The following is a 27365-nucleotide window of genomic DNA, read 5'->3' as shown; positions in this document are numbered from 1 at the left end:
CACTAGATGTCTTTTGCATCTTGGCAGATTCCACTAGCACTTCATTCTAAAAATACACCTTTCTTCCTTAGAGGTTCTGTTTCACGGTTGCAGAACAGGCAGGGATTCACCTGGTGCAGCTTTGGCCAGCCACGGGGGAGCCTGGAACAGCAGTGACTTCATTTTTCCAAACCTGTTAAGGGGATTTGGGAGTCAGCAAGTAAATGTTCACATCTGGAAGAGAAACAGAACCTGCGAATTGCTGTAGTTCAAACTCAGAGGGACCTCAGCAGAGTACAGGGTCACAGAATCTCTGCTCCAAAGCAGCCATTTTCTCCAGGGGAACTGATCTCTGTTGCCTGGAGATTACTTGTAATTCTGGGAGAACTCCAGGGTCTGCCTGGAGGTTGGCAATCCTACTCCCTCACCTTCTCCCTCCAGGGGACTCAGGGCAGCTCACGTTTAAAAATGTACTAAATACAGGTAGACTTTTATGACATAGGCAAAAGGCAACGTAGATCTGATAACGGCTCTCCTACAATCAGCAAAAAACTACTTCCTCATCTCTGCAACAGCCCTGCTGGCCTGTTTCTTTTGGGGCTTTTTAACCTTGAGATTCTGACAGACGTCTGTCCCAGGAACGAGAGCGCTGCGGGAAAGACGGCAGCTGCACAGACAGAACACGCTTGTGGGTTGTCATTTGGCTGCCGAGCGGTAAACATTTATGTTGTGGGTTTTATTAGATAAGTTCTGAGGCTGAGCAGCTGTGGCAGCCAACTGTCTAGTGAGGTCTTCGGCCCCCCCCTGCCCCCCCCCCCACTTGGGGAGGAAGGGTTTCATATCGGATTTGAGTTTTCCGGCTCGGTCTCAAAAACTTCTGCCGCTTCAGCAGAACTGACTGGTCGATGCGAAGGCCAAAACTTCTGTTCATCTTTCTCAGGCGCTGATTTCTGCCAGCTGCATCAACTTTTCCCTCCTCCGCCTTGAACGTTTGAGCCCCAAGCGGGAAATTCTTATCCGGCGTATGCCCCTTGACTCGGATTAGATTAGATATTTAGGTGAGGGGTTGGTCCGTTTACGCTAATCCTCTGAGGAAACTATTGCCGGATGTAAAGCATGGATCACATTAGCTTTATGGCCACAATTATGGGAGAACAATAAGTCTGTGCTTACTGATGGCCCAGTGGGGTGGGCGAGTCTGCAGTGATGGTTGTAGGAGGGAGGCTCGGTGGGGTGGTGGTGGTGGAAAGGGCATATTTAAGGGCATATTTAAATGTTACCACCCTCTTTGAGCTGCATTCCCAAGCAACCTGACTCCGAAAAGACCCAGTTCCTCTGGATGGCCAACAATAAGACACAGAGGCTGAGGCCTTCATGAGAACATCAGAAGAGCCCTGCTGGATTACAGCAGTGGTCCATGTAGTCCAGCATCCTGTCTCACCCAGTGGCCAACCAATTCCTCTGAATGGTGAAGAAGGCATAGAGGCCAAGTCCGTTGTAAGGACATAAGAGGCCTGCTGGATCAGACCAGTCGTCCATCTAGTCCAGCATCCTATCTTACCCAGTGGCCAGCCAGTTCCTCTGAACAGCCAACAGCAGGGCCTAGAGGCTGAGGTCTTACCCTGATGTTGCCTCCTGGCTCTGGGATTCAGAGGATTAGTAATGCTGTACAAATCTTCAAGCATTTTGCTTTGCCCAGAGCATATCTGTGTCTTTTCCTGTTGTCTCCTGTTGCCTGGCTGCTTCTGTGTCTTTCTTGAGAAAAACATGCATTTTTTTTTCAAATTGCCAGCATCTAGATTCAGATTACGCCAACGAGCCCTCTGCAGCTCTGCAGCTGGATTTTAGAATTTCTTGGCACCTTTTGCAGATCTCATCCCCGCTCACGATTGCATGAACTTTTGCTAAATGAAACGTAACGAGCATGTATGCACTTCCCCTGGGGATCAGATGTTCCATTATGGGGTGGTTGGTAAATGGCTGATTAATCCAATTAATTAAATACTAGAGAGTAATCCCTATTAAGTCCTCATATAATAGCTTCATTCAAGCAATGCTGTTGTTATATGGACAAAAGCTAATGTAGTAGCCTGGCTCTTTGTATTTCGTGTGGGGGTTAGAGTGTTGAACTGAGGCCCGGGTTCGAATCTCTGCTCTTTGTGTAATCTTGGGTCTGTCCTCTTTCCTCCTAATGTGCCTTGCAGAGTAATTTGAATTTTTTCCTCCTAATGTGCCTTGCAGAGTAATTTTATTTGCATTATTTACAGTGCACATGTCTCACTCAGCTTATGCAGAGTGAAGCAAAATGAAACATTGAATGTTCTAAAATAGTTTCAGCAGGTTACGCATACTAGTATAGGTCACATCTGTTCCACTTCCTGGTAAGGCCTAGGAGGAGGAGCTGGTCTCATAGCTTAAGTGCCACTCAGCGCTTAACACACACTCAGGGCGGCTGTCCTGCCCCTGAGTGCCTCCTCCTCCAACCGGCTTCCCTGTCTGTCCAGCGGCCAGCTAATTGCCTTCTGTCCCCCACCCCTGACCACCCCCTCCTCCTTCCACTTCCCTCTGAGACTTGGAGCCTGCAGATCCCTGCTGCATGAGAGCTGCCCCTGCTGGTGAATTCCCTAATAGCTGCCTGCAGCCTTTCCAGGTCCTGGGGGGAGGCCGCCCGCAGAGTTTTTCCACCCCTCCCTGTTGTATTCCTGAATGCAATGGGCTTGGCCCCTAGTTCCTTAATAACATCCCAAATAACTTTATAAATCATTTAGAAGAAGAAAAGTTGGGTTTTATACCTTGCTTTTCAGTAACCGAAGGTGTCCCAAAGCAGTTTTCAATCACCTTTGTTCCTCTCCCCACAATAGACACACTGTATGGTACGTGAGGCTGAGAGAGAGTCCTGGGAGAACTGTGCATAGCCCAAGGTCACTTAGCTGTCTACATGTGGAGAACTGGGGAATCAAACCCGGTTCTCCAGATTAGAGGCCGCCTCCCTTAACCACTACACCGCACTGGCTCTTGTACTGGCTTGCTGTTTTAAAATGGCTGACCTTGACAAATTAACACCTTGCCCCCTTGCCAGGCCCTTGCCGTGAGGTGATTACTACGCCTGCTTTAACCTTGATCCCTTTATTAACGACCTTTAATTTAACAGCAAAAACAAAACTAGACATTTCCGTGGATTGAAAGTCGATGCTCAAGTTACCTATAGCAGTGGTCCCCAACCTTTTTATCACCGGGGACCACTCGACGCTGGGGACCACTCACCGGGGACCACTCAACGCCTTTTACTGAGGCCCGGTGGGAGGGGGGGTAGTTTACTCCTCTACTCTCAACCACTGCCCTAGCGCTCTCTGATCGCTATGGTAATGGTTAAACATCCCTTCAAAATAAGATATGGACACGCCACAACAACGAACATAAGGAACATGTTATTTTCATGGAAATTTTAACTCATGACAATGACAAATCAATGGGAACCCTGAGCTTGTTTCTCTGCAATGAGATAGTCCCATCTGGGAGTGATGGGAGACAATGACACCCGAAGTGTGTTGTAAAGGGCCAGGGGGGAGAGAAGGTGTCCTTCGGGGCCCACCTTCAATTAGTCGACGGACCACATGTGGTCCGTGGCCCACAGGTTGGGGATCGCTAACCTATAGCATGTGCGGCTGTACGTGAGCTTGTTTCTTTTAGTTTTGTTGTGTGGTTCGTGACGCCTGACATCTTAGATCCATTGAGGTCTACATTTGCATAGGCTCCAGCCCAACAGGACTAAGAGCTAATTGTGATTCGTCTTCAGAGTACAAAACAGGGTTTGCACTTGAGATAATACGTAGGCCCCAGTCCTCGAGAATTTTCTGGGGTTTCCGTTCACTGGGCGAAGAGGACTCGTGTCTGAAACCAAAACGGGGGCTGCCGTCTCTGACGTCAAGATCTCTTCCTGTGTGCCGCTCGACAAAACAGGTGTCCTTCAGACCCCGGTGCAGAACAGGTCTCGCAGTTTCTGACAGAAAATTGGTTTGTTCCGTTCATAGCAGCTTAGTTGACAGGGCTTGGTTTACATCTACACTGAGCTCCAGGATACAGTGGGTATGTTGCTGGCTTCATCTCCATTTTTGCATTTGTGTGTGTGTGTGTGTGTGGGGGGGGTGATCATAGAAGAAAGGAGATCCTAAGCAGGACCCCATATCTCTAGAAGTGTTCAGTTGGGGACTGGTATTAAAGGTGAGTCCCAGATCTTAGAAAGCGGAAAATAGTCTTAACAGTAACTGGATGAGAGGGAACTCTTTCTATGATTCTTCTTGTATCGTCTGCACTTTGGTTGCTGCCTGGCGTTCTCTTCCTTATGGGATGTACACACAATTAATTTCTGTAGTTTCTCCAGTGTTCTAGAAAGTCTTCCTCGGGAGGTGGTGTGTTTTCCATCTTTGGAAATTTTTAAGCAGAGGCTGGGATAGCCATCTGACGGAGAGGCTGATTCTGTGAAGGTTCAAGGGGGTGGCAGGTCACAGTGGGTGAGGGATAGGGTTGGGAGTGTCCTGCATAGTTCAGGGGGTTGGACTAGATGACCCAAGAGGTCCCTTCCAACTCTATGATTCTGTGGAAACCCAAAGTTAAATGTCTCTTCCCGTCTTTTTTCTCCTCCTCCTCCTCCTCCTCCTCAGGGAACAGAGATTTGAAAAAATGACCCACTGCTACCATAACGAGTCGGTGGAGTTCTTCTACAACAAAAGCGGGAAGGAGCTGTTCCCCTACTGGAGGCCCAAGGATGTCCTGGTGGTCGTCCTCGGCTTGACGGTCAGCATCATCGTCCTGCTCACCAACCTGCTCATCATCACCGCCATTGTTATCAACAAGCGCTTCCATTACCCTATCTACTACCTACTAGGGAACTTGGCCGCCGCCGACCTCTTTGCTGGCATCGCTTATATGTTTCTGATGTTCCACACCGGGCCCCGGACGGCTCAGCTCTCTCTCAAGACCTGGTTTATCAGGCAGAGCCTCCTGGACACCAGCCTCACCGCGTCGGTGGTCAACCTCTTGGCCATCGCGGTGGAGAGGCACCAGACGGTCTTCACCATGCAGCTCCACAGCACCATGTCCAATCAGCGGGTGGTGATCCTCATCTGCTGCATCTGGATCACGGCCCTGCTGCTGGGCCTCATCCCGTCCTACGGCTGGCACTGCTTGTGCGACCTCGACAACTGTTCCAGGATGGCGCCCCTCTACAGCCGCAGCTATCTGACCTTCTGGGCCCTCTCCAATTTGTTCGTCTTCCTGGTCATGGTGGTCGTCTACACTCACATCTTCATCTACGTGAAGAGGAAGATGGCGCGGATGTCCAAGCACACGAGCTTCCACCCACGCTACAAGGAGACGATGATCAACCTCATCAAGACCGTCATCATTATTCTTAGTAAGTAGCTACGTCATCTGGTTGCCGGGGCCTGAAAAACAGGGTGTACTTTGGGACGCAGACATGTGCTCATTTCCTTCTCCTGTAAAACCCTCCCCACTGACTAATCGACTTTGTGGTGTCGTGGTTAAAAGCGGCAGCTTCTAATCCGGCGAGCCAGGTTTGGTTTCCCACTCCTCCACATGCAGCTGATGCCCTTGGATTCGTCACTGTCCTGATAGTGGTGTTCTGGCTGAGCGACTGCTGTCAGAGCTCTCTCAGCGTCACCCACCTCAGAGGTGTCTGTTGTGGGGAGAGGAAAGGGAAGGCGATTGTAAGCCACTTTGAGACTCCTTCGGGTAGAAAAAAGCGGCACATAAGAACCAACTCTTCTTCAGTGATATCAGGGCTCTCTCAGCCTCACCTCCCTCACAGGGTGTCTGTTGTGGGGAGAGGAAGGGAAGGTGATTGTAAGCCGCTTTGAGACTCCTATGGGCAGTGAAAAGCAGGATATAAAATCAACTCTTCTTCCTTCTCATTCTTTTTCCTCCTCCTCTTCCTCTTCCTCGTTCTCTTCCCATTGTTCTCTCCTATAGGGCTCTTATGGCCTGTCATTCAAAATGTCAGCTTCATAGACAGGAAACTCACTAATTGGTTGTTATTCAAATGAATTGTAGAAAGTGACTAGCATTTCCTGTTGGTTAGAATCTTTGCATCTAATGCATCACGTTATTTTTTTCTGAGGGTCTAACTGGTGACCCAAATGGGTAGCCGTGTTGGTCTGAAGTAGCACAATAAAATCAGAGTCCAGTAGCACCTTTAAGACCAACAAACAGTTATTCAGGGCGTGAGCTTTTGAGTGTCTGACGAAGAGTGTTTGCACTCGAAAGCTCACGCCCTGAATAAATCTTTGTTGGTCTTAAAGGTCCTACTGGACACTGATTTAACTGTTCATTTGTAAGCTATAAAAGTTTCTTCATCAGATCTGGCCTCAGCCATGAACTTGCTACGTAGACATGAGCAAGCCCCTTTTCTATTCTCTTCTCTCTAAATTGCCCAATGGGGCTGGACCAAAATAATATATGCGAACAATTTTGAAAGTCCTGAATTATTAAGAAGAGTTGGTTTTTATACTCTATTTTTCACTACCCAAAGGAGTCTCAGAACAGCTTACAATCCCCTTCCCTTCTTCTCCCCACAACAGGCACCCTGGGAGGTAGGTGGGGTTGAGAGAGCTCTAACAGAACTGCTCTTGAGAACAGCTCTAAAGAGGGGATGTTTCTACAAATTGGGAGGAACTCTTAGATTTGCTGGGGGGGAGGGTTAAAGGAGGGGGAGAAGAATATTTTTTTTAAATGCCAGAGTCTTGTGAACAAAATTCAAACCCAGTGGCACCTTGAAAAGACCAGAAACGATTTCCAAGATTTTGTAAGTCGGTGTGCTTTTTTATAGGGTACCCTATGAGAGCTTTGCATTCATTTTCGATTGCCTAGGGAATAGTCGGCAGTCACCTGTGTTATCCAGCCTGGCTGGCACAGGTTCATTTTGAAATTGGGAGGCAGGAGACAGGAAGGAAAAATGAGAAGGAGGAATGGGGGGGCAAGGAGGGGAAGAGCTGTTCCACGAGAAACTCAGTACCAAATTTCCACAAGTGGCAGGAAGTGGGGAGGAAGGGAAGTGGAAACAGCGAGGCGAAGAAAGACCAGCTGATGGACTGGATGAGAGTTCTTCCACACAAGCCATCCCTCTGGGCCCTCTGCTTTTCTTTTCAAGAGGCAGTATTTATTTCCACATTAAGTTCAGCGGCAAATGACCACTTCCCTTCTGTTCTGTTGGTCCATCTGTTTGAAATAGGAATAGCAGCACTCTAACTCCCCATCGCCTTGATCACTGAACTGAGAAGAAAAGCGTCTTTGTGTCACATACCTGTGTGTTCCCACATGCGTGCTGCATGTTTGCCTGCACATAAAAGTGTGTTTCTCTTCGTGCCATCGCACCAGCTGACAAAACGCAAGCTATCACATAAACAGTGCCGTGGGGTTCCCACAGCAAGGCTGCCTCTGCGCAAGTACAAAGAGCAAAGCTTTCCAGTTATTCTAGCCCCCTTGCATGTGTGTTCTTAGCATGTTGCCAGAAATATTGGAATTATATTAGATACTAGGGGCCAAGCCCATTGCCCCCCAGAGAAATGGAAAAGAGGCTCTGGAAGGCCAGTAGATCCAATGGCTCTCCTACTGGGAACTCTGTACCAAATAGCAGCCAGTCCAAGAGTGAGCTGCCCTGCCTGAAAATTGCATTCACCAGTAGTCAAACTGGCACAAATGCTTATCATCTTCACGCATCTTTGTGGCCTGGTGTTTGGCATAACCAGGCTGGCAGGCTACTTGTCCCTTTGCCAGCTCCCTGACTGACAAGAATTCATGTTGCTTTTTCTAGTTTCGGCAGGAGGATGCAGTTATTGGATGGATCTCCAGGTCTGACCTGGAGGCTGGCATCCCCACCCAGTCACTGCCAGCTTCATTAATTGAGAACTGAGCCCTGGGGACCATTTGAAGAAGAGCTGTTCTTTTTGTACCCCGCTTTTCACTACCCGAAGGCGTCTCAAAGGGGCTTGCAAAGGGGCTCCCTTTCCTCTCCCCACAACATACACCCTGTGAGGTGGGTGAGGCTGAGTGAGCTCTGGCCAGGAATCAAACTAGGTTCTTCAGATTAGAGGCTGTTTTTGCAGTGAGTTGCTTCAAATCACTAGGTCCAGAGGTAGTCGGGAAGGAATTTGACAATGCTGATTTGACTCAGCGGGGTAGCGGGTCGCTTGGCCTGAAGGAAAACAGCGGGAGGTTGCTTCGCCTCAGCTGAGACAGCGTGGACTCCAGCCATTTCCTAACAGGGCCGGTTTCCAACCCTTCTGCCAAAGCTCCATTCTGGTTGGAGGAAGCCCAGCCTTCCTGGCGTGCAGCAGCCTTACCCTGGCTTTGTCTAGGCGCGTGTCAGACGGGGCGCTCCTCGGGCTCTTGGTTTGGCCAGATAATGCGGTGAGGAATCTGTGCTCCTGCTAGGGGGTTGGGAGGGCGGGGTTTCATCTTTCAGTATAAACCCTGAGACAGACCTACTGCTGCATAAGAACTGCTGGGTTTTGTTAAGCAACGTTTCTGTAGAGTTTCAGCGGAGGTCCGCAAGACAGACAGGCACAGGGATCCTTTGAGAATCACCCAGTTGATTTGCCAGCTCCCATCTGCATCTCATTTACTGTGACTGCATTGGGGCAGAGGTGGGTGAGAGTGCCTGTGATCCCAGGAGGGCCCGTGGCTCAGCGGTAGAGCTTCTGCTTCTGTCCCCGGCTGGCACCTTCTATTAAAAAAAATATTGGAGAAACAGATTGGTGTGGTAGTTAAGAACAGCCACCCTTAATCCGGACAGCCGGGCTTTGTTCCAGTTTCCTCCTCCACAGGAAGCCTGCTGGGTGACATTGGGTCAGTCGCAGTTCTCTTAGGGCTGTTCTCGCAGAGCAGTTCTGTTAGAACTTTGTCAGCCCTGCCTGGCTCACAGGCGGGAAGAGGAAGGGTAGGCGATTGTAAGCCGGGGTATAAAAGCCAATTTTTCTTCTAAGTAGGCAATGTGACAGCCCTCTGCCCAAGACGCTGAGCCACTGCCAGTCTGAATACTCAATCCTGAAGTTAATGGGCCAAGAGTCTAATTCACTCCATGTGTTTAGTCCATTGTGCACACGTGTAAATTGGTAGCAAACCTAACACACATCTAAAATCAGCCTCTTTTAGATCCTGGGAATTCTTTTGCCTTGGCCACTTTCTCCATCTTTTTGCCTGACTCTCAGCTCTGAACGCTCTGAGCACAAGGCGTATGCTCATCCGACAAGTCCAGTGACTGTGTTCTCTTTTTAAAAAAATCCAAAAATGAATTATTTTCAAACTTGCGTCATCCCTGACTTATGCAGAAACCGTAGCTTTATCCAAGTAAGGTGGTCTTTACTTGGAAGTAAGCATGTGACCGAGAAGCTTTTGCTGGTAGAGGCAGCAGACCGGGGCTGAGAAGACCTGCTGATAGAGGCTCCCTCCGTCCTCCAATCCGGAGGGCGGTGAGTCTTTGGGGACTTGAAGAGGTTGGCTTTCTTACCTGCCTTCCTGCCCAGCGAGAGAGCCGCCGTGGCGCAAGGTGTTGAGAGAAGAGGTGTTAAGAGCAGCAGACTCGAATCAGAGTCCCTTTAGTGGCATAAAATTGCGAAGTGTAAAACAAAAATTTCAAACAGTTCCAGATGTAGATTCCATCGTAGAAAGATTTTCATTAAAAGTTGCCAGCAAAAACTTAGCTACTTCTACCATAATTGCTGAGTCCCTCACATTGAGTATCATTTTAATCGAGTGTTTCTCATCAACACAGATGAATTTCAATTTCTTCAGATAATCAGCTAAAGTTCGACGATATAAATCAAATTTAGGACACGCCAAAAGTATGTGGTACAACGTGTCGGGAACACTACACCCATGCAAATGGTATCTCTCCAGAGGAGGGATCTTCAAGACTCGAATCTAGAGAACCGGGTTTGATTCCCCACTCCTTCTCCAAGCCTTCCGGGTGACCTTGAGCCATTCATAGTTTTCTCAGAGCCCTCAGCCCCACCTGCCTCCCAAGGTACCTGGCTTGTAATTTTAAGCCACTTTTAAGACTCCTTAAAGGCAGTGAAAAGCAGGATATAAAAACCTACAGCATTTGCTGGCGTATAAAACTCTTTCCCCCTGAAAAACATGCCTCCAAGTGGGGGGTCGTCCTATACGCCGGGTGCACTTCAGTTGGGATAGACATAGCTTCCCATAGTGGCCCTTAGTACTGTAATATAATGTAACAAACTCTATATTTTGAGTGGAAATGTTCGGGGTCGTCTTATACGCTGGCAAATACGGTACTCTTCTTCTTCCCCTCCCCTAACCAGCCCTGAGATGCCCCAAACATTCCATACATCCTGGGGCATATTTAGTTCTCATCAGGTTGTGCTGGTATGTGGAGGGAAGACCTTTCTGCTCTGGTTAATTTACAAAGTCATATTCGTATCTGCATGGGCAGGGAGTCCCTGAAGCACTTTGAAATCCATACCTTGTCTGTGGGTGGCCTGGCTTTTCGGCCTTTGTGATTGGCAGGAGCTGCCTCGTTTCCTATTACATACAGTGAAATAACAAGGATTTAGAGCAATTGAAATCTATTAAAGCCCAGTCATTCTTGCTTTGCAATATAATCCCCCCCCATAACCAAAGTTCTCTCTCTTTCCCTCTCCCTGTCTCTTTCCCCCTGCCCCTAGGAATTCACAATCCAAATTCAGCAGTGGGGAGAAACAAAAAAATAATAAAGATAAAAATGCGGTTGCACATACTTAAGCTTCATTTCCAGTTGGCAGTGGGGTAAACGGACTGGGTTAAAGCTTTCTCAGAAGAAGTGAGTTCTGCAGAGGGTTTGAAGGGAGTTTGTTCCGAGACGCCGTTCTGGGCACAAACCCCACTGACATTATACTCCACACTACAGAGATCTGTTCCCCCATAGATAACAGGTGTAATCCTTTCCTGGAAGACTCCAGCTGCACGCACAACCTCCAAGTCTCCAGGAATTTCCCAGCGTGGAAATGGCAACCCGCATTGCAGGGCTGTGTCAGGAACCAAGCGGTTGAGACCCAGCAGACTTGCACCACAGACAACACTCTCGGGCTTCAGGCTGAAGCTTTAAGTAAAAGTCTTTATTTGGAAAATCAGGACAAAGATCAGCACATTGCAAGAAGAAGAAGTTGGTTCTTATATGCTTTTCTCTACCCAAAGGAGGCTCAAAGGGGCTTAGTTGCCTTCCCTTTCCTCTCCCCACAACAGACACCCTGTGAGGTGGGGGAGGCTGAGAGAGCCCTGATATTCCTGCTCAGTCAGAACAGCTTTATCAAGGCGAGCCCAGGGTCACCCAGCTGGCTGCATATGGAGGAGCGCAGAATCGAACCCGGCATGCCAGATTAGAAGTCCACTAATCAATACACCAAACTGGCAAAAGGTCATAGGCAGAAATCTTGACAGAGACACTGAGGGAAAGGGATTGTAAAGCATATATACCTTAGCTAGGGGAGGGGGCCATCGAGGCAGCTTTTGGCAGAAACAATGATTCACACAGAAAAAGCAGTACGGTTTCCTCTGATCTACAAGGTGCCAAAACAACCCAAGTGGCCATGTGGTATTTAGACTGAGCTCCAGTGAGAACAGCCTTGTGAGAAGAGATGCAGGACGAGCCTTTGAAATGCAGGAGGAGTTGGGAGGAGCACTCTTCAGCAGGCCTGGGAGGGTACCATAACTCAGCGGGAGATCCAGGAGCACAAAGCAATCAAGCAAACCTCGAAAGGGGGTGAGAACTAGGGGTAGGAACTAGGGGTTCATGACAGGCTGCTCCCGTTGGAAATGCCTTCTCCCAAGGGAATGGTGCCCACAGAAGGGGGTTCTTGCGCAAAGTCCCTTCTTTTTCTGACGTGAGATTGGGGAGGTTGAAAGAGCAGGGCCTTCTCGATGGTAGCCCCTGAGCTGGTGATCTTTGTCCTCGGAGAACTTTTCCAAATTAAACTGTTGGATTTCAGTGGGCACTGGCCTGGAATGTTGTGAACCGCTTGACCAGTTGCTGAAATGCAACTTGTATTTTATTGCTGTTCTCAGGTTGCATATTATTTGAGTTTTTAAAGAGCTGTTAATCACTGTATACAGGAATTGTAGACTCCTAATAACTTGCCCCAAAGAGCTTTTGGAATCCATATTGGCAAGATTGAAAAGATAGGAGAAGGGTTGCCGCCGGGTCAGAAAACCAGTTTGCCTTGGTCTCGTGCCTCAAGCTGTACACTGGAGCAGCAGAAATTGTCTGGCCATTTCTTCACAGTGTAGGCATTAACCCCTGCTAGTGTCTGCGGATCGAGCCAAAGGAGTAACTACCGTGGGTGGCCTTGGGGAGAAGGGCAGGATAAGAATAAAATCCTGCTGCTGTGTAGTGCCCCTGGTAAGAGCTCGGCTGTGAGGGATTATATTAATGAAAAGCCGGCTCTTTAGACATCCCGTAACCACAGTTAATTTTTGCAGCATATTATCTTCTGTAATATTAATTGCTCAAGCAGACTCCTGAGAGTCTGATCTGTGGAGAAGCCAAGGCTCAGTGGCTCAGTGGGGGAGCCTCTGCTTTGCATGGAGAAGGCCCCAGTTTAATTCCTGGCATTTCTGTTTGAAAGGATCGAGCAACTGATGTGAAGAAACCTCTGCCAAAGACCCTGGAGCCCTGCAGCCAGGGAGAGAATCATAGAATCATAGAGTTGGGAGGGGCCATACAGGCCATCTAGTCCCACCCCCTGCTCAACGCAGGTTCAGCCCTAAGCATCCTAAAGCATCCAAGAAAAGTGTGTATCCAACCTTTGCTTGAAGACTGCCAGTGAGGGGGAGCTCACCACCTCCTTAGGCAGCCTATTCCACTGCTGAACTACTCTGACTGACTTGCTGCCCTTCAATAGCTCAAGGGGCCGACTCAAAATAAGGAACTTTTACATGTTGAAAAGTTGCTATGGTGCTGGGAGATCCTGGCATCTTCCAGAAACTAAAATGCAAGTATTTTGGCTGGACTCCAATGCAAACTTTTACTCCAGAACACGTGATCCTTGGAGTGGCAGTCCTCAAACAAAGAAGCTTCAGGGGGAAATTACAACATGAGGCTGGTGAACTTGGACATAAATCACAAGTTGCCTTAAAATTGAGTAGAAAGTCACAGAAACCGGCAGCGCCGGTTGCAGCAGTGTGAAATTTAGCAGAATGGTTGAAGCAGTTTTCCCTTAGCCTTTAAATATCTGGAAATAAATAAGTTTTCCCCCAACTGCTTTCCACTTGATGAATTCAGGTAGGTAGCTGTGTTGGTCTGAACCCTTTGTCGATCTTAGAGGTGCCACTGGACTCAAACTTTGTTGTTTTCCACTTGCAAATTCAAGGAGTTGGGAGCCAGCAATTGGTCACTTTTCGACCTTGACCCCAGCCTGGTCGAATGAGCTCCCGAAAGAGCTAAGGATCCTGACGGAGCTATCTAGATTTTGCAGGGCCTGCAAGACGGAGCTCTTCCTTCAGGAGTTTGGTTGACGCTGGAGGAGTTTGATCTGAGGGTCCCACCCTATCTGAGCATCCCAGGGTTATAATTAAGATCAGACATTGATCCTTGGTTGGAATCGGTGGAGTTGGGTTGGGGAGATTACTGTTTACCGCCCATTTTATAATTGTGGGGTGTTGTGATCAATGTTACTGTTGTTTTAATGGGATTTTATGGGATATTCTGTTTTATGGTTTTATTCTGTAAGCCGCCTCGAGGCGACATTGTCATGAGAGGCCGGGTATAAATTCAAAAATAAATAAAATAAATCTGAGCGAAGAGGAAAGGAAAAGATTTGAGAGCCAGTTTGGTGTAGTGGTTAGGAGTGCGGACTTCTAATCTGGCATGCCAGGTTCGATTCTGCGCTCCCCCACACGCAACCAGCTGGGTGACCTTGGGCTCGCCACGGCACTGATAAAACTGCTCTGACCGAGCAGGAATATCAGGGCTCTCTCAGCCTCACCCTCACAGGGGGTCTGTTGTGGGGAGAGGAAAGGGAAGGCGACTGTAAGCCGCTTTGAGCCTCCTTCAGGTAGGGAAAAGCGGCATATAAGAACCAACTTTTCTTCTTCTTCTTCTTCTTAAAAATTCTACCCTTATTGGGGCAGGTTGACCCGTCCCCTCCCGAAGGGGCCAATGATGGGCCTGTTGGGGGTAAGAAGTGGAGGGGCCCCATCCATTTAAACCTTTGCCGCCCAAGGCTCCTCTCACTTCCGGGGGGTGTGGCAGGGAAGTGTGGTCAGCTGACATCACTTCCTGGTACCTCAAAGCCTGAAAAATATTTCAGCGGTACCTCCACGGTCAGCATCTGAGAAGATCGAACAGGAATCTCTTTCTGTATGCAAACTGAGTCAGCACCCATCCCTTCCCCTATCCTGGGAGCACTTTATGCACATCTCAAAGCACTATGCAAATCCAGAAAGCGCAACTACCTGGAGCTAAGCATAACACACATTCAGAATTCTAATGTTGTTTTTTTCCCCCTCTTAGGTGCCTTTGTCATCTGTTGGACCCCCGGCCAGGTTGTTCTCCTGCTTGACGGCCTGGGCTGTAAGAGTTGCAACGTCTTGGCCGTAGAGAAGTACTTCCTCTTGCTGGCCGAAATCAATTCGGTCATCAACGCCATCGTCTACTCCTACCGGGACAATGAGATGCGCAGCACCTTCCGGAAGATTCTGTGCTTCTCCTGCTACAGGCCCCCAAGGTACTCGCCGGCTTCGGTCAAGTCCAGTAACACGGAGCACAGGATATTACCCCAGAACGGGCACCCGACTATGGACTCCACCCTCTGATTTTTCTGCCGTGGACTCCTCGATAACTGGTTTGCCAAAGTCATTCCCAAAGGGGAGTTGGGGGTCTTGCGCAGCTCCCTGGTTTGTAGACTCCACCCTCTGAGGAGGGGGAAAAAAGGCTAGCAGCCGTGTCCTGTGAGGGACAAACTTGTACCTGTGGATTGTTCGATGGCTATAGGTGGCTGGGGCCGCCATTCTTTTAGGGCGATCAGCTTTGCAACCCAAGCCCTGCCATGGCTGCGGATGACTGCGTGTCTCGGCCACAGCGGCTGAACACGTTGGACAGAACCTCCGAGAATAAGGACGTTGGCTCTGCGCTGCAGCTGCAGAGGCCCCTAAACACTCTCCCGTGTTAAGAACCAGTTCAAAACTGGCTTGCACCATAGGTTGGTTGGTTTGTTTTTAAGCACATGTGTTTTCCCCACCCTCCACGAGTTAAAGAGCGACTGCAGCCCAGATCTGCAGGCAGACTAACGGGTGGTCTCTCGGGACAGGTTTTATTGGCCTTGCTACATTAAACAGAATGGTTTGGATAAACTTTGGCGACAAGTGTCGGAACACAAATCCTGGGGTCCTGGTGTCTCTGGGCACACAAGCCGGTGTCTGTTTTTCACAGCTGTGTTGATTCAGCGGAGTGGTAGCCTCTCTCAATGGGGCCAATGCAGTCGACTGAGCGTTTTCTGTGCAGGGTGAAGGATTGTGCTCTCAGCCCTTTCAGTATTACCGCCTCTGTTGGCCTGGCCGTTCCAGGGTTGGCAGGAAACCTCCCTTCTTGTCTGTCGGACCCCTCACTCATAATCTGTTACAGTCTCCTCTTGTTTGGCAGCTCAGACTATAGCAACTCCTCAGGAACGTTCTGGGTCAAGCTAGCGGCAGAGCTGACGGCTGTCCCACTTGGTAAAGTGGACGGTAGACATTCCTTTGGCAAATGCTCCATATGATCAGGGACCAGGTATTGCTGCCGTGCTATACAAAAATAATGTTTAATTAAAGAACAGTTTATTCTGCAGCTTGGCACTGGGTTTCCAGAGGTTTGCAGGTTGCGTGTTAACCGATGCCCAACATGTCCTCTTCTGTCGAGGATCAGCACGTCTCACTTTGCTGCAGAATTTCGTGTTACCGAAACAGGCACGGTGTTCACATATGTTGTCATGAGCTCTGTTGTAAAGTGACTTTTCACTCTTGTCGCCAAGAAAGGCGGAGTAAAGCCATATCAGAGTGAATGGGGTGACTGTGTTTCAGGTTGGTCACTTGCTTGAGGAATGAGACCACCCCCCCTCCCTAGAAGCTGCTGTCCTTCTTAGTCTGATTTTCTATTCCAGAACAAGAATTGAGGCCAATAGCACTGTGCTTCTCCAGACCAACACGGCTACCCACTTGGATCTTTCTATTCCAGAAGTGGTTTTGCTAAAAAAAAATTTAAACCCCCTGTTCAGAAGTTACTGAGCTACAGCTACCATCAGACATTGCAGGCAAATCATGAACTGCAGTTTGTCCGTGTCACAAATAAGCCCCCCCCCCCCCACGTCTTCATTTCTCCTCTCCAGCTTCCCTAGGCTGCTGCATAAGACTGATCATTTCCCACTTTAGGAAGCTTTCAGTCTAGTTTCCGTTTGTTGTGATCAACATCGGCGTTTCCACGAACCAACTAGGGCTTGTTTCCATCAAACAACCCCCGGCTGAATTTCTGCCAGCAATGTTGGCGATAACAGGATGGGGGCCGTGGCTCAGAAGCTGACGATCTCGAGTGGGTGCTTGCTTTCCCGTCTCAAGCGACCCACACGGTCCCTGATCCCTGTATTTGCAGGTGCTTCCATCTAACTTGAGAAAAGAGCCGTGCATCTGCTGCAGAGAAAGTAGCTGGAATACTATGCTTTAACATGGAGTATTGCCAAGGTGCAGTTTGGCCTTATGCCCCTGCACAATATGGCTTCTCCCACCGGGCACGGCAGCATGGTTTTCACTCCTCTTGCTGCAGCTGCTGCTTTGTCTTAAGTCCGAGATGCAGTGGAACCTTTGGGGGATTAGCTCTCAGCACTCCAGGTCATTTGGAGGCGTCTATAACAGGAATTCTCATCCAGGGCTCTCTGGAGCCTTGGGGTTACATGAGAGCTTCCCATGGACTCCCAAGCCTTTCCCCTATCTCCTTCTTTAGTGGGCTCGGCCACAAGCTATTGGCAGCATGTCTGTGAAAGCAAGGAACCAGACGCTTTCATTGACCAGGGGGTGGCGTTCTCATGTGGTTACCATGTCTGGGAAAGGGATGGAGCCTGGACGTCTACATCTGCCTCAGACATCTACTCCTGTCTTTCTCTCTCCCCCCTCAGTCCTCCACAGGCACGAAAAGGAATAGTGGCCAGCTGACATCACTTCCAGCCTGGTTCCAGGGCACTTGAAAGCTTGAAAAATATTTCAGGGTTTCCTCCACGGTCAAATGTTGAAAAAGGCTGCTCTATAAGGTCCACATTATCCCTTCCTTGTACCAACATTACCTCTTTCAGTCCTGCTGCCTCTTCTTTTAACTGCTCTCCTACCCTTTCTCTGTTCTTCCCTTGGTGCTGGACTGTGTTTCTCTGGCTGCTACCCCAGTTTCAACATGGCACTGTCTGTGGATGCTTAAATCTAGAGACTGGAGCCATGAACAGACCAGGCAAATCTTTCTACAAGCTGCTACAATACCTGATTTTTTTAAAAAAGTATTGGGTGCTTAAAATCCTCCATAGCAATAGCAGCAATGCCTGTAACTTTAAGAAATAAATGACCTCAGTGGCCGTTGCTAGACAACAGCCCATTGTGTTAGTGAACCATAATTTTCCTGGGTTGAGGCTGCCAGGCAAGGCGGGTTAAAGACTAGATGGCTGGTGGGTGAAAAGGAGAGGAGGAAGCAGGAACGGGGAAGAAGCTGTGGGGGCTTCCAGTGTATGGAAAGAACCAGTGAATGGAGGTAAATTATATACTCCTGCAAGTCTTTGCAGATTACTTACTACTTATTACTTATAGAATCGCCGAGGGTCAGACGACTGAACAGATAACATCATCATCATCATCACTTATTGCAAGTGTGTAAGCCTGAAAGCTCTGCCCATGAGGCTGGGAGTTCAATCCCAGCAGCCGGCTCAAGGTTGACTCAGCCTTCCATCCTTCCGAGGTCGGTAAAATGAGTACCCAGCTTGCTGGGGGGGGGGGGGGGTAAACGGTAATGACTGGGGAAGGCACTGGCAAACCACCCTGTATTGAGTCTGCCATGAAAACGCTAGAGGACGTCACCCCAAGGGTCAGACATGACCCGGTGCTTGCACAGGGGATACCTTATCTTTTTTAGATCCTAATACACAAGAAACGAGTGGCAAAAGAAGCAAATTTCCACCCTGAGCTCAATAGAGCAGTGCCTCTTGGTTTATTAGAACAGAGTTTCTACCATCTGGGCCAAAAGATCCAGCCATATGGCCATGGACAAAAGTTTAAGAACATTCATGCATAGGACTTTCTTGTAGTCAAGGCAGTTGACCTCTCCTGCCCCTGACTTGGTTATCATGACTTTAATAGCAGCATGACTCAGAAATTCAGTGCTTGATAAAGTCATACTCACCTGCATGCCAAAGCAGGTTGAACCCACTCAATTTGCATCTGATAAGGCACAGAAGCAGAGGGACCAAAAGGTTCACACCCCTCTTTGAACAATCCTCTACCCGAAAGCCCCTTGAGCTTATACCTGTCTCATTCATTTTGTAAGTGGAGCAGAATACCTCAAGGGAAGAGGGAAGGCTAAAATCCCTGTCTTTTTGGACTACAGCTGCCTGGCCTGTGAATTCAGCCTTCCCGATTTACCCGGAGCAGTGCAACTGCAATTCCAGATGTGTAGTTTGGCCCTAAAATGCAGCCATGGGAGGCCTCAACAGAAACTGAGGCCAAGATACGAACAAATTAAGAGTTTTAACCAGGGCCATTGCCAGAATTGGGGCGGGGGGGGGGGCTAGGCAGAGAGTTCCCAGGCCTCCATTCCCACACATTCCCCCACGTCTGATGACCCACTTGTTTATCCTTCTTCTGCCTTGTTTGCAAGCCTTCCACCCATTCCGAGAGCCATCGGCAATGCCCACAGACTTTTCCTTGACCCTTGGCAGTGTGTGCAGCTGGATACAGTGACAGAGCACCTACAAGTGAGCAGGCAAGGGGATGTGGGTCAGCAGCAGTAGGTCCTGCCAGAAGACATGGGACCTGGCAGCTGCCCCACCTGAGAGTATGCTGACGCTGGCCATGATATTTGACTCTGACTGAAAATGTTCCGTGTCTCTTTAAGACCTGTCAGGGTTGAAGACAGGTACCTATGCTGTGCTGCCTTCTTTCCCCTACTGTAGCTTAAAGGAGTTGAGGGGTTTTGAGTAGGGAAGTTATACGGGAGGAAAAGTGATGCACATTTGGCTGTGGGACTGTTAAGTAATGGAGCTGTGTCAAAGCAGTCATTTGGAGACTGTCACGGGTGTGGGTACAGAGGCTGTTCTTTCTGAGCAACAGAGACAGGGGTAGTAGTTAAGACCTACAGACTCCCCACTCCATTTCCTGCTTGAGAATTTATTAATTTTTTAAAATGGTGTGGTCCACTTTGTTGTAGGATCACAAAGCTACTTTGCGTAAGTTAAACTAAAATGTTCCCTGAAGTGTCCACAGTCTTTTTATGGTCGGGCAGGCAAAACACAATCCTGTTTGTGTTTTCTGGCTGTGAGGAACGAACAGGGAAAGGGGGTGGGGCGCATGATGAAGCAGCCCTCTCCCGATCAGCTAGGTGTCCATGCTCTTTGCTTTTAAGCCTTACTGTTTACACACAATCACTATTCCAGGTCCAGTTACCATGCCCAGCCTCTAACAAATCTACCAGAACATAAAAAGAGACCAAAACAACACGAATCCCCCAAAAAAGGGGGGTCAGGATGCTTTAGCGTTGTGGCGTCTCTCCATAGCAATGCCAAAGTGTTAATTTTTTATTAAAAATGCTTGAACGTTGTGGTGTTCTGCATAGCTACGCAGAAGTTCACTTTTAAAAAAAGAAATTAATTTTGGGGCTCAGGGGAGAACGGACATTTGCGTCCCCGAGACAACCGCTGGCTGTAATTGGTGGTTTGCTGTGATGGACAAACCGAGGAGCAGGGGGGAGAAATTCAACTTGTTTTCCCTTGCCACCTTGTCAAGAGGCAAAAAACCACAACAAGGCGGAGGGAAATTGCTGGAGGGGTCTCCCATCAGGAAGCTTTCAAATGTACAGCTTACACCTGCACATTTGCAAGCAGGAGGCAGTGCAAGTTTTACGCCCCCGTGCGGAATTGGTCCTTCCTTTCTCCTGACAGAGAGCCCCTTGAGGGGGAAATGCTTATCAGTTTCCAACGCCTTTGCCCTTTTGTTCAACACACGAAACTTAGGCAGCCAAGAATTTTAAGGGCTTCGGGGCAAGTTGTGGAAGTTTCGGTGAAATGAATGACAGACATGCTAGATAGCTATCGTGCTGGAGTTAAAACTTCCAGTGTTTGCCAACAGGGATGGTGCCACGGAGCAGCTTCTCACAGTGACTCATACGGCCCCAGCTCTGACTTTCGTTTTTGCTTTGAACGAACCTCTGAAGACAAAAGAACTTTGCTAGTCTTCCTGTCCTATTTTGGCACAGGGGAAGGAGTCACCAAATGCAACCTCCTCCAGTGAATGGCACAGCAGATCGGAAAGTTCTCCAAATGATTTGTTTGATTTGAGTCCGGTAGCATCTTAAGGACCAACAAGATTTGAGGGTGGTAGAAGCTTTTGGAAGTCAATGCTCCCTTCCCCTGGATTTCCGCTCCATGAGGCTTGAACATGCCGCTCTCCATGAAGCCCTGTTTGTCTGCCGTAGAACAGCTAAATTTGAGGCCAGGAGCACTTTAAGAGGCTGACAAGATATTTTGGAGGTATAAGCTAAAGAGAGTCAAAACTCTCTTTGTCAGATTCAGATCCATGTTTACGCTTATCTCACTGGGCACTTCAAAATGGCCCAGCGGATCTGATGTGTCTGTATAGATTGATATGATATGAGGCTTAGGACCACGGGGAGTATCTTTAGGATTGCACTGTCATGCCTGGAATCTGCCACCTTGGATTATCTCTTGATAGGACCGCCTCAAGTTTCACACGGCCCTTATATATAGTCTGCAGTGCACAAAGGATATTTGAAAGTGTCTGAGGATAGTTTCAATCTGGATAGCCAGAGCAGAAAAGTCATTCTGTGCCTTTAATATAATTTGTTGCAGCAGGATCGTGACGGTTAGCCACCCTGGGGCTACAGCATGGTGTAGTGGTTAACGGCAGCAGCATCTATTTTTATTTATTTATTTAGATTAGATTTTTATACCGCCCTTCCCTACGGCTCTGGGCGGTTTACATAAAGCATTTTGGAACATTTACATAGAACACTATCAAAATCAATATAACCGTATAACAATAACAACAACACACCAACTGGAAAGAATTAGAACAGCACTTCAACACTAACTTTGACACTCCCTCAGCAGGTTTGGTCCCTCAGTCTGGGGGGGGGGGGACCTGTAGATGTTATGGGTCAGTCGGCCCCACCAAATGCCTGGTGGAAGAGCTCCCTTTTGCAGGCCCTGTGGAATTGTGGAAGTTCCACCAGGGCCCTGATCTCTTTAAGGAGCTCATTCCACCAGGTGGGGGCCAGGACTGAAAAGGCCCTGGCCCTTGTTGAGGTCTGACATGCCTCTTTAGGGCCAGGGATCCACAGCCTGTTGGAAGTGGTGGAGCATAGAGTGCTTCTGGGGGTATAGGCAGGGAGGTGGTCTCTCAGATACACTGGGCCCAGACTGCGTGTGGCCTTAAAGGTGATTACCAAAACCATAAGCTTAATCCGGAATTCAATTGGGAGCCAGCCGAGTTCTTGGAGTACCAGCCAGATGTGAGATCTCCATAACGTCTTAGTGAGAATCCTGGCCACGGCATTCTGCACGTAGTTTCCAGATCAAGGATAAGAGTAGGCCTGGGTAGAGGGAGTTTAATCTAATCTGGCGATCTGAGTACGATTCCCCGCTCCTCCACATGCAGCCAGCTGGGCTCTACAGTCCTGATCGTGCTGTTCTGACCAAGCAGTCCTGTTGGGGCTCCCTCAGCCTCACCTCACCTCAGCCTCACCTACCTCACAGGGTGTCTGTTGGGAGAGAAGGGAAGGCAATCACTAGCCGCTGTGAGACTCCTGCTAGTGAAAAGCAGCATATATTGCTTTAGGATGCTCAGGGCTGATCCTGCGTTGAGCAGGGGGTTGGACTAGATGGCCTGTATGGCCCCTTCCAACTCTATGATTCTATGATTCTATATAAAAAACAACTCCTCCTTAACGTAAACGGAAGGTTTTTTTAAAGGTCTCACGAGCAATTATCAGCAGCTAGATTGTGAAAGTGGGATCAGCTTCCATTTTGGCCCAGGAATAAGGTTTAAGGCAGGGCTCCCCAATGCAGTGTGTGAAGACCCTTTACGAGGCACCCACCAAGGATTTTAGAAAGAAGGTTTGGCTCCTGCCCTGCAGAACTTCTGATTGGCCATGAGACATCTAACTGGCTATCCAGATTGAAATGTTATTATTTTAGCCGTAGATGCCGCCATATTATTAGCTTTATTTAAGGGGTGGCCTAACTGTGGCTCTCCAGATGTCTGTGCACTACAATTCCCACGAGCCCCTTCCAGCAGGGGTTCATGGGAATTGTAGTCCACGGACACCTGGAGAGCCACAGTTTTGACCACCCGTTATTCTCTCACTCCTCCTCCCAAGTGATTTTTTTTAAACTACCCCTCGTCTCCTACGCAGTTGGGCTTCCGGGACGTGATTGGCTCCACCCCCCGCAGCATCCATTTTGTGGTCGCGCCCACTACCTTGTGTCAGAATCCCAAGGGCACCCTTAGTCTCAAAAAGGTCAAGGAATTTCCTTACTTTTTGAAAACACCAAGTTGGCTAGTAGTTTGTCTCTGTCCAGATGCTTTAGGGAAACTTTGGCTGTATCTTTAAAAACAAAACTTTTCAAGACTACTTCATGGATGTTTGACTGTTTCGCTCATTACTTCTGCAGATGACCCCTGGAAAAAACTGGCTTTCGAGCCAAACCGCTCTTAGAAAAGTTATATTTCTTGTCCCGATTACCTCATTTACGACGGGAGAATGTTAAAAGCGTGTGTGTTATTGGCGGGAGATCCAGAGGAGCGCAGGGCTCTGGTTTCCTGCGGTGTGTGAATGGGTCTTTGTAGTGAGTGATGGGATGTATAACTCTCCCAGACCCCATTTGGCTTTTATGACCAATTGCGCCTCTAATAGGCAGTTCATATTCCTCTCCAGGGGGGCTCTGGCAAACATCCTGCCCTCACTTTCGCTCCGAGCGAGCGCTACAGGGCTGGCGCTGATGTGCGGGAAAGGAGGGGGGAAAGTCTATTGCAAGGTACAATTAGGGCCCTGGATTTTTAAGCAGAATCCCTTCCCTGCCTGCAGCTGCACCAATTGCTCTCGCTTCCCCTTCCCCTTCGCCCGTGTTGCTGTCACACCCCACTCACATTGACACACACAAACATGGCAATTCTCCCGCACGTCGAGGGTCAGATTCATGAATGACAGACTGGTCTGCGGCCATTAGCCCTGGTGGCATCTAAATTGAGCCTCTGTGTTCAGGGGCAGTGTATCCTCACTAGTTCTTCTCTGGCAGCCTGCCTAGCCCGTCCCCTTTTCCTGCTTCCTTCTATCCTCCCCACTCTCCAGCCAACCTGGCTTTATCTGCCCCTGTGTGTTCAGATTTCCCTATTCCCCTCTGCAGCCTCAGCCTCAGAAAAGTATGGCTCGGTAATGCAGGGGTAGCAAGGACTTTTTGGGCTACCACATTTCCTCCTGTACCCCCCTCTAAACTATGCCCTCTTTCCCTCCTAAAAAGGTAAAGGTATCCCCTGTGCAAGCACCGGGTCATGTCTGACCCTTGGGGTGATGCCCTCTAGCGTTTTCATGGCAGACTCAATACGGGGTGGTTTGCCAGTGCCTTCCCCAGTCATTACCGTTTACCCCCCAGCAAGCTGGGTACTCATTTTACCAACCTCGGAAGGATGGAAGGCTGAGTGGACCTTGAGCCAACTGCTGGGATCGAACTCCCAGCCTCATTGGCAGAGCTTTAAGACTGCATGTCTGCTGCCTTACCACTCTGCGCCACAAGAGCCTCATTCTTTCCTTCCTATTAACTCCCATATTCTCATCTCTCTCTGCTTCTGTCTCTCCTCCCAAATCTTCACCCCACCCTAGCTTTTATAAATCCCTCTGTATTTGGCTCTGTTGATATTTATTTACTAATAAATGACAAATAAGATTCGGGGGGGAGGGGGTCTATGACAAAAGGAGATTTAACTCTAGAAAGTTCATGCCTCCTCCAAATTTTGTGGGTTTTCAAGGCAGCCTTTCCTCAGCATTTTTACCATTGAGAAACCCCTGAAACATACTTCAGGCTTTGAGGAACCTCAGAAGGCGTGTGATCGTACAGAATATGGTTGGGAAGCAGAGCTGTGCACACGCCCACCTCAGGCCCATCATTGGCCATGGAGCGGTGGCCCATGACCATATTTGTCCATATCACCCAATAACAAGTTTTAAAATGATATTTAAAAAAATGAATTAACTCCTACCCATTCGGGAAACCCTTCCAGGGCTGTCTGTAAACCGCAGGGCTTCACAAAACCCTGGTTGAGAAGGCCTGCTCTAAGGTATTATTGGAATTGAATCTGGCTGTTCTACTGGATTACAGTATGGCAACCCTCTGCAAGTATGTTCTTACGATAACCTGCTTTCTTCCTTCTTTGCTGTGCCCTTTCTGTCAAGAGTCCCCAGACCCCTGACCTTACCTGTTAATTCTTTTTTTTTTTTAAGTCTAAGGACTCGGAACAAATAAGCATTTTATAACATCTCAGCAGCTGACCCAGTGGCAAGGGAGGGCACGTTTCATCCTATAGGTCAGGGGTAGTCAAACTGCGGCCCTCCAGATGTCCATGGACTACAATTCCCAGGAGTCCCTGCCAGCGAATGCTGGCAGGGGCTCCTGGGAATTGTAGTCCATGGACATCTGGAGGGCTGCAGTTTGACTACCCCTGCTATAGGTCTTTCAAGGGACCTGTTACAGAGGCTTCATTGGCTCCCTAGGCTGTCCGGTGAGGGGGGGAGAGCTGTCCCCCTGGTCCCTTGACCCACCAAGATTTTCCCTGGTAGCTAGTCAATCTGCCCCCTGGTGCAAGATGGTGGAAAGATGAGAAAAAGAACTGAAACCACAACTTCCTGGAAATAGATCACTTATGTCCATTTCTATATGTTGGGCGACTCGGTTCCCCATTCCTGCTCCACATGCAGCCAGCTGGGTGACATTGGGCTAGTCACAGTTCTCTCAGAGCTCTCTCAGCCCCACCTACCTCACAGGGTGTCTGTTGTGGGGAGAGGAAGGGAAGGCGATGGGAAGCCGCTTTGAGACTCCCTCAAGTGGTATAAAGCGGGGTACTAAACCCCAGCCCTTCTTCTACTACTTTTAAAGCATGCAGAAACAAGACCCGTAAGAAGGAAGCAATTCCAGTTAGGCCTTTTCACCATGCAGTGGCCTATTAGGTGAGCAAGATTCAAATCCAGTAGCACCCTAAAGGCCAACAACTGTTTGAGTCAAAGCTTTGACTCTCTAAACCAGCTTTTCTCTCTTTTTTCTTTTTTTGCCGTTGAGAACCCCTTAAAGCAGTCTCCCTTAAAGCAGGGGTTCTCAACCTTCCTAATACCATGACCCTTTAGTACAGTTCCTTATGTTGTGGTGGCCCCCAACCATAAAATTAGGCAAGTGTTCTTGCACAGAGATTAAACCGAAGCTGACCAATGGCGTGAAGATCCATTGTTCGTGATTGTATATAATTCCCCCCCGCCCGGGGTTTCTCAGTTCAGTTCTGCCTCTTGTCCCACCATGCCGATCTCGCTTTTTCCCACTGCTCCAGACAGACGAACGCTCTATCTCTATCTACCCTGCAAGGCTGTTGTGTGGATGGCACCCCCCTGGCCAAGCTGTTTGCCCTGCCGCGACCCCTGTGAAAGGGTCATTCAACCCCCAAAGGGGTCCCGACCCCCAGGTTGAGCACCACGGCCCTAAAGGAATCTTCAGGCTTTGAGAAACCACAGAAGTGGCATGATCCTGCAGAATATGGCTGGGAGCTGTAGCTGTGTACCCACACGCACCTGGGGCCCCCCTTTCCTCCCCCTCAGAGCCATCATCGGCCATTTCAGGGTGCTCTAAACGCTTATACCCTAGATATTTTTTATGTGCTGCAGGACTTGAATCTTGCTCTTCTGTGGCAGGCCGGAACGGTTTACCCAGTTGAAACTGCCCCATCGCATGTTGCTTCAGTCCTGTGGACCTTGTATTTACTACGTATTTATTAATAAGCTATCATAAGGTCCCTGTAATAAATATTCCCGACAGAGTGTGCTGTGTCCCATCTCTTTGGCCTTTGCCTGGTGAATTTTACCTGCCCCTCCCTCTGGGGCGCTCGTATTTCAGCTGTGATGGCCGTTTTGTCATTTTTTTTTTTGAAAGGTTTGTTCTAATATGCAAAACTAATCAAAATACAGCCCGCGATTTGTTTTTGCCGGTGTCAAAGGGAATGTCTTCGCCAATGCAAACAGGGAATTAAGAAGAAGGAAAGAAAAAAAAACAAAACAGGCACAAGCAAAATAGCCTGCAACGGGAGCTCTCAGATTGACATCTGTCACTCAGTGTCGCTGGAAAGAGCGCAGAGAGTGATTTGAATCTGTAAGAGGATCTGGTTGCTGTGCGGAATAGAGAAATCCTGTTGTTTCAAAGAGGCAGGGTGTTTTGTCTTGCACGGTTGCTGGTGTTAGTGCTGCTCTTTCTACAAGCAAGACCAGGGATTCCCAACCAAGGGTCCGTGGAGAGGGTCCACAGTCCTTTCCTTCATACCGTAATGCACTCAAGCTAGGGAACTGGCCACTTCTGTTGCTCCACCTCCCCTCCCCAGCGTGGGTGAGCTCTCTCATGGTTTCTGTGCCTGGAGTGGGACAGAGTCTACACTTACTGTATCCTTGGAGGAGGGCAGAGTCTTCACACAGCCTCCTGTTGCTCCCCCTTCAATCCTCCTCTAGCTGTCTCCTAAAGCAGGCAGCGATGTCACTTCCAGAGGGCGTGGCCAGGAGGCATGGCTAGCTGACATCATTTCCGGGGCTTCTCCAAGCCTGGAAAATTGTTTCAGGGGCTCCTCCATAGTCAAAAGGTTGAAAAAAAGCCTGCCCTAGACAAATTTTCACAGCGTTTGGTTTTCCTCTTCTCCTGAAAAAGAAAATCGAGAATATCAGGGCACCATTACCGCTGGCCTACATGAGGCAGAACCACCATAGTAGTAATAAAGGTGGGGGAGGGAGCAAACGGAGGGCTCAGAGAGTGGGTAGTGATGTCACTTCCAGGGGCATGGCAGGGGTCGTGGCCAACTGACATCACTTCTGGGGCTCCTTAAAGTCTGAAAAATCATTTCAGGGC

The 27365-nt window shown here is 48.8% G+C and overlaps 1 protein-coding gene across 4 annotated transcripts in view; it reads left to right on the top strand.

Annotated features, from left to right (window-relative positions):
• The window catches only part of LPAR2 (lysophosphatidic acid receptor 2), a 50744-nt gene extending 25941 nt beyond the window's left edge, over positions 1–24803 (top strand). Inside the window, exons 2-5 of one of the 4 annotated variants that reach the window (XR_013229644.1) lie at positions 4641–5392; positions 14501–17746; positions 18866–18962; positions 20459–24803. Coding sequence is in view for 1 of the 4 variants with exons in the window: in XM_077329347.1 (XP_077185462.1) it covers positions 4660–5392; positions 14501–14802 (1035 nt within the window). In the remaining 3 variants the exon portion in view is untranslated. Of the gene's footprint in view, positions 1–4640; positions 5393–14500 lie in introns of all 4 variants that reach the window. The other 3 variants (XR_013229642.1, XR_013229643.1, XM_077329347.1) reach the window with 3 other exon arrangements.
• The last annotated feature ends 2562 nt before the right edge of the window (positions 24804–27365 follow it).

The sequence above is a fragment of the Paroedura picta genome, chromosome 3, assembly GCF_049243985.1.
Source record: "Paroedura picta isolate Pp20150507F chromosome 3, Ppicta_v3.0, whole genome shotgun sequence".
Lineage (NCBI taxonomy): Eukaryota > Metazoa > Chordata > Lepidosauria > Squamata > Gekkonidae > Paroedura > Paroedura picta.
This window is presented reverse-complemented; position numbering and strand designations above follow the sequence as displayed.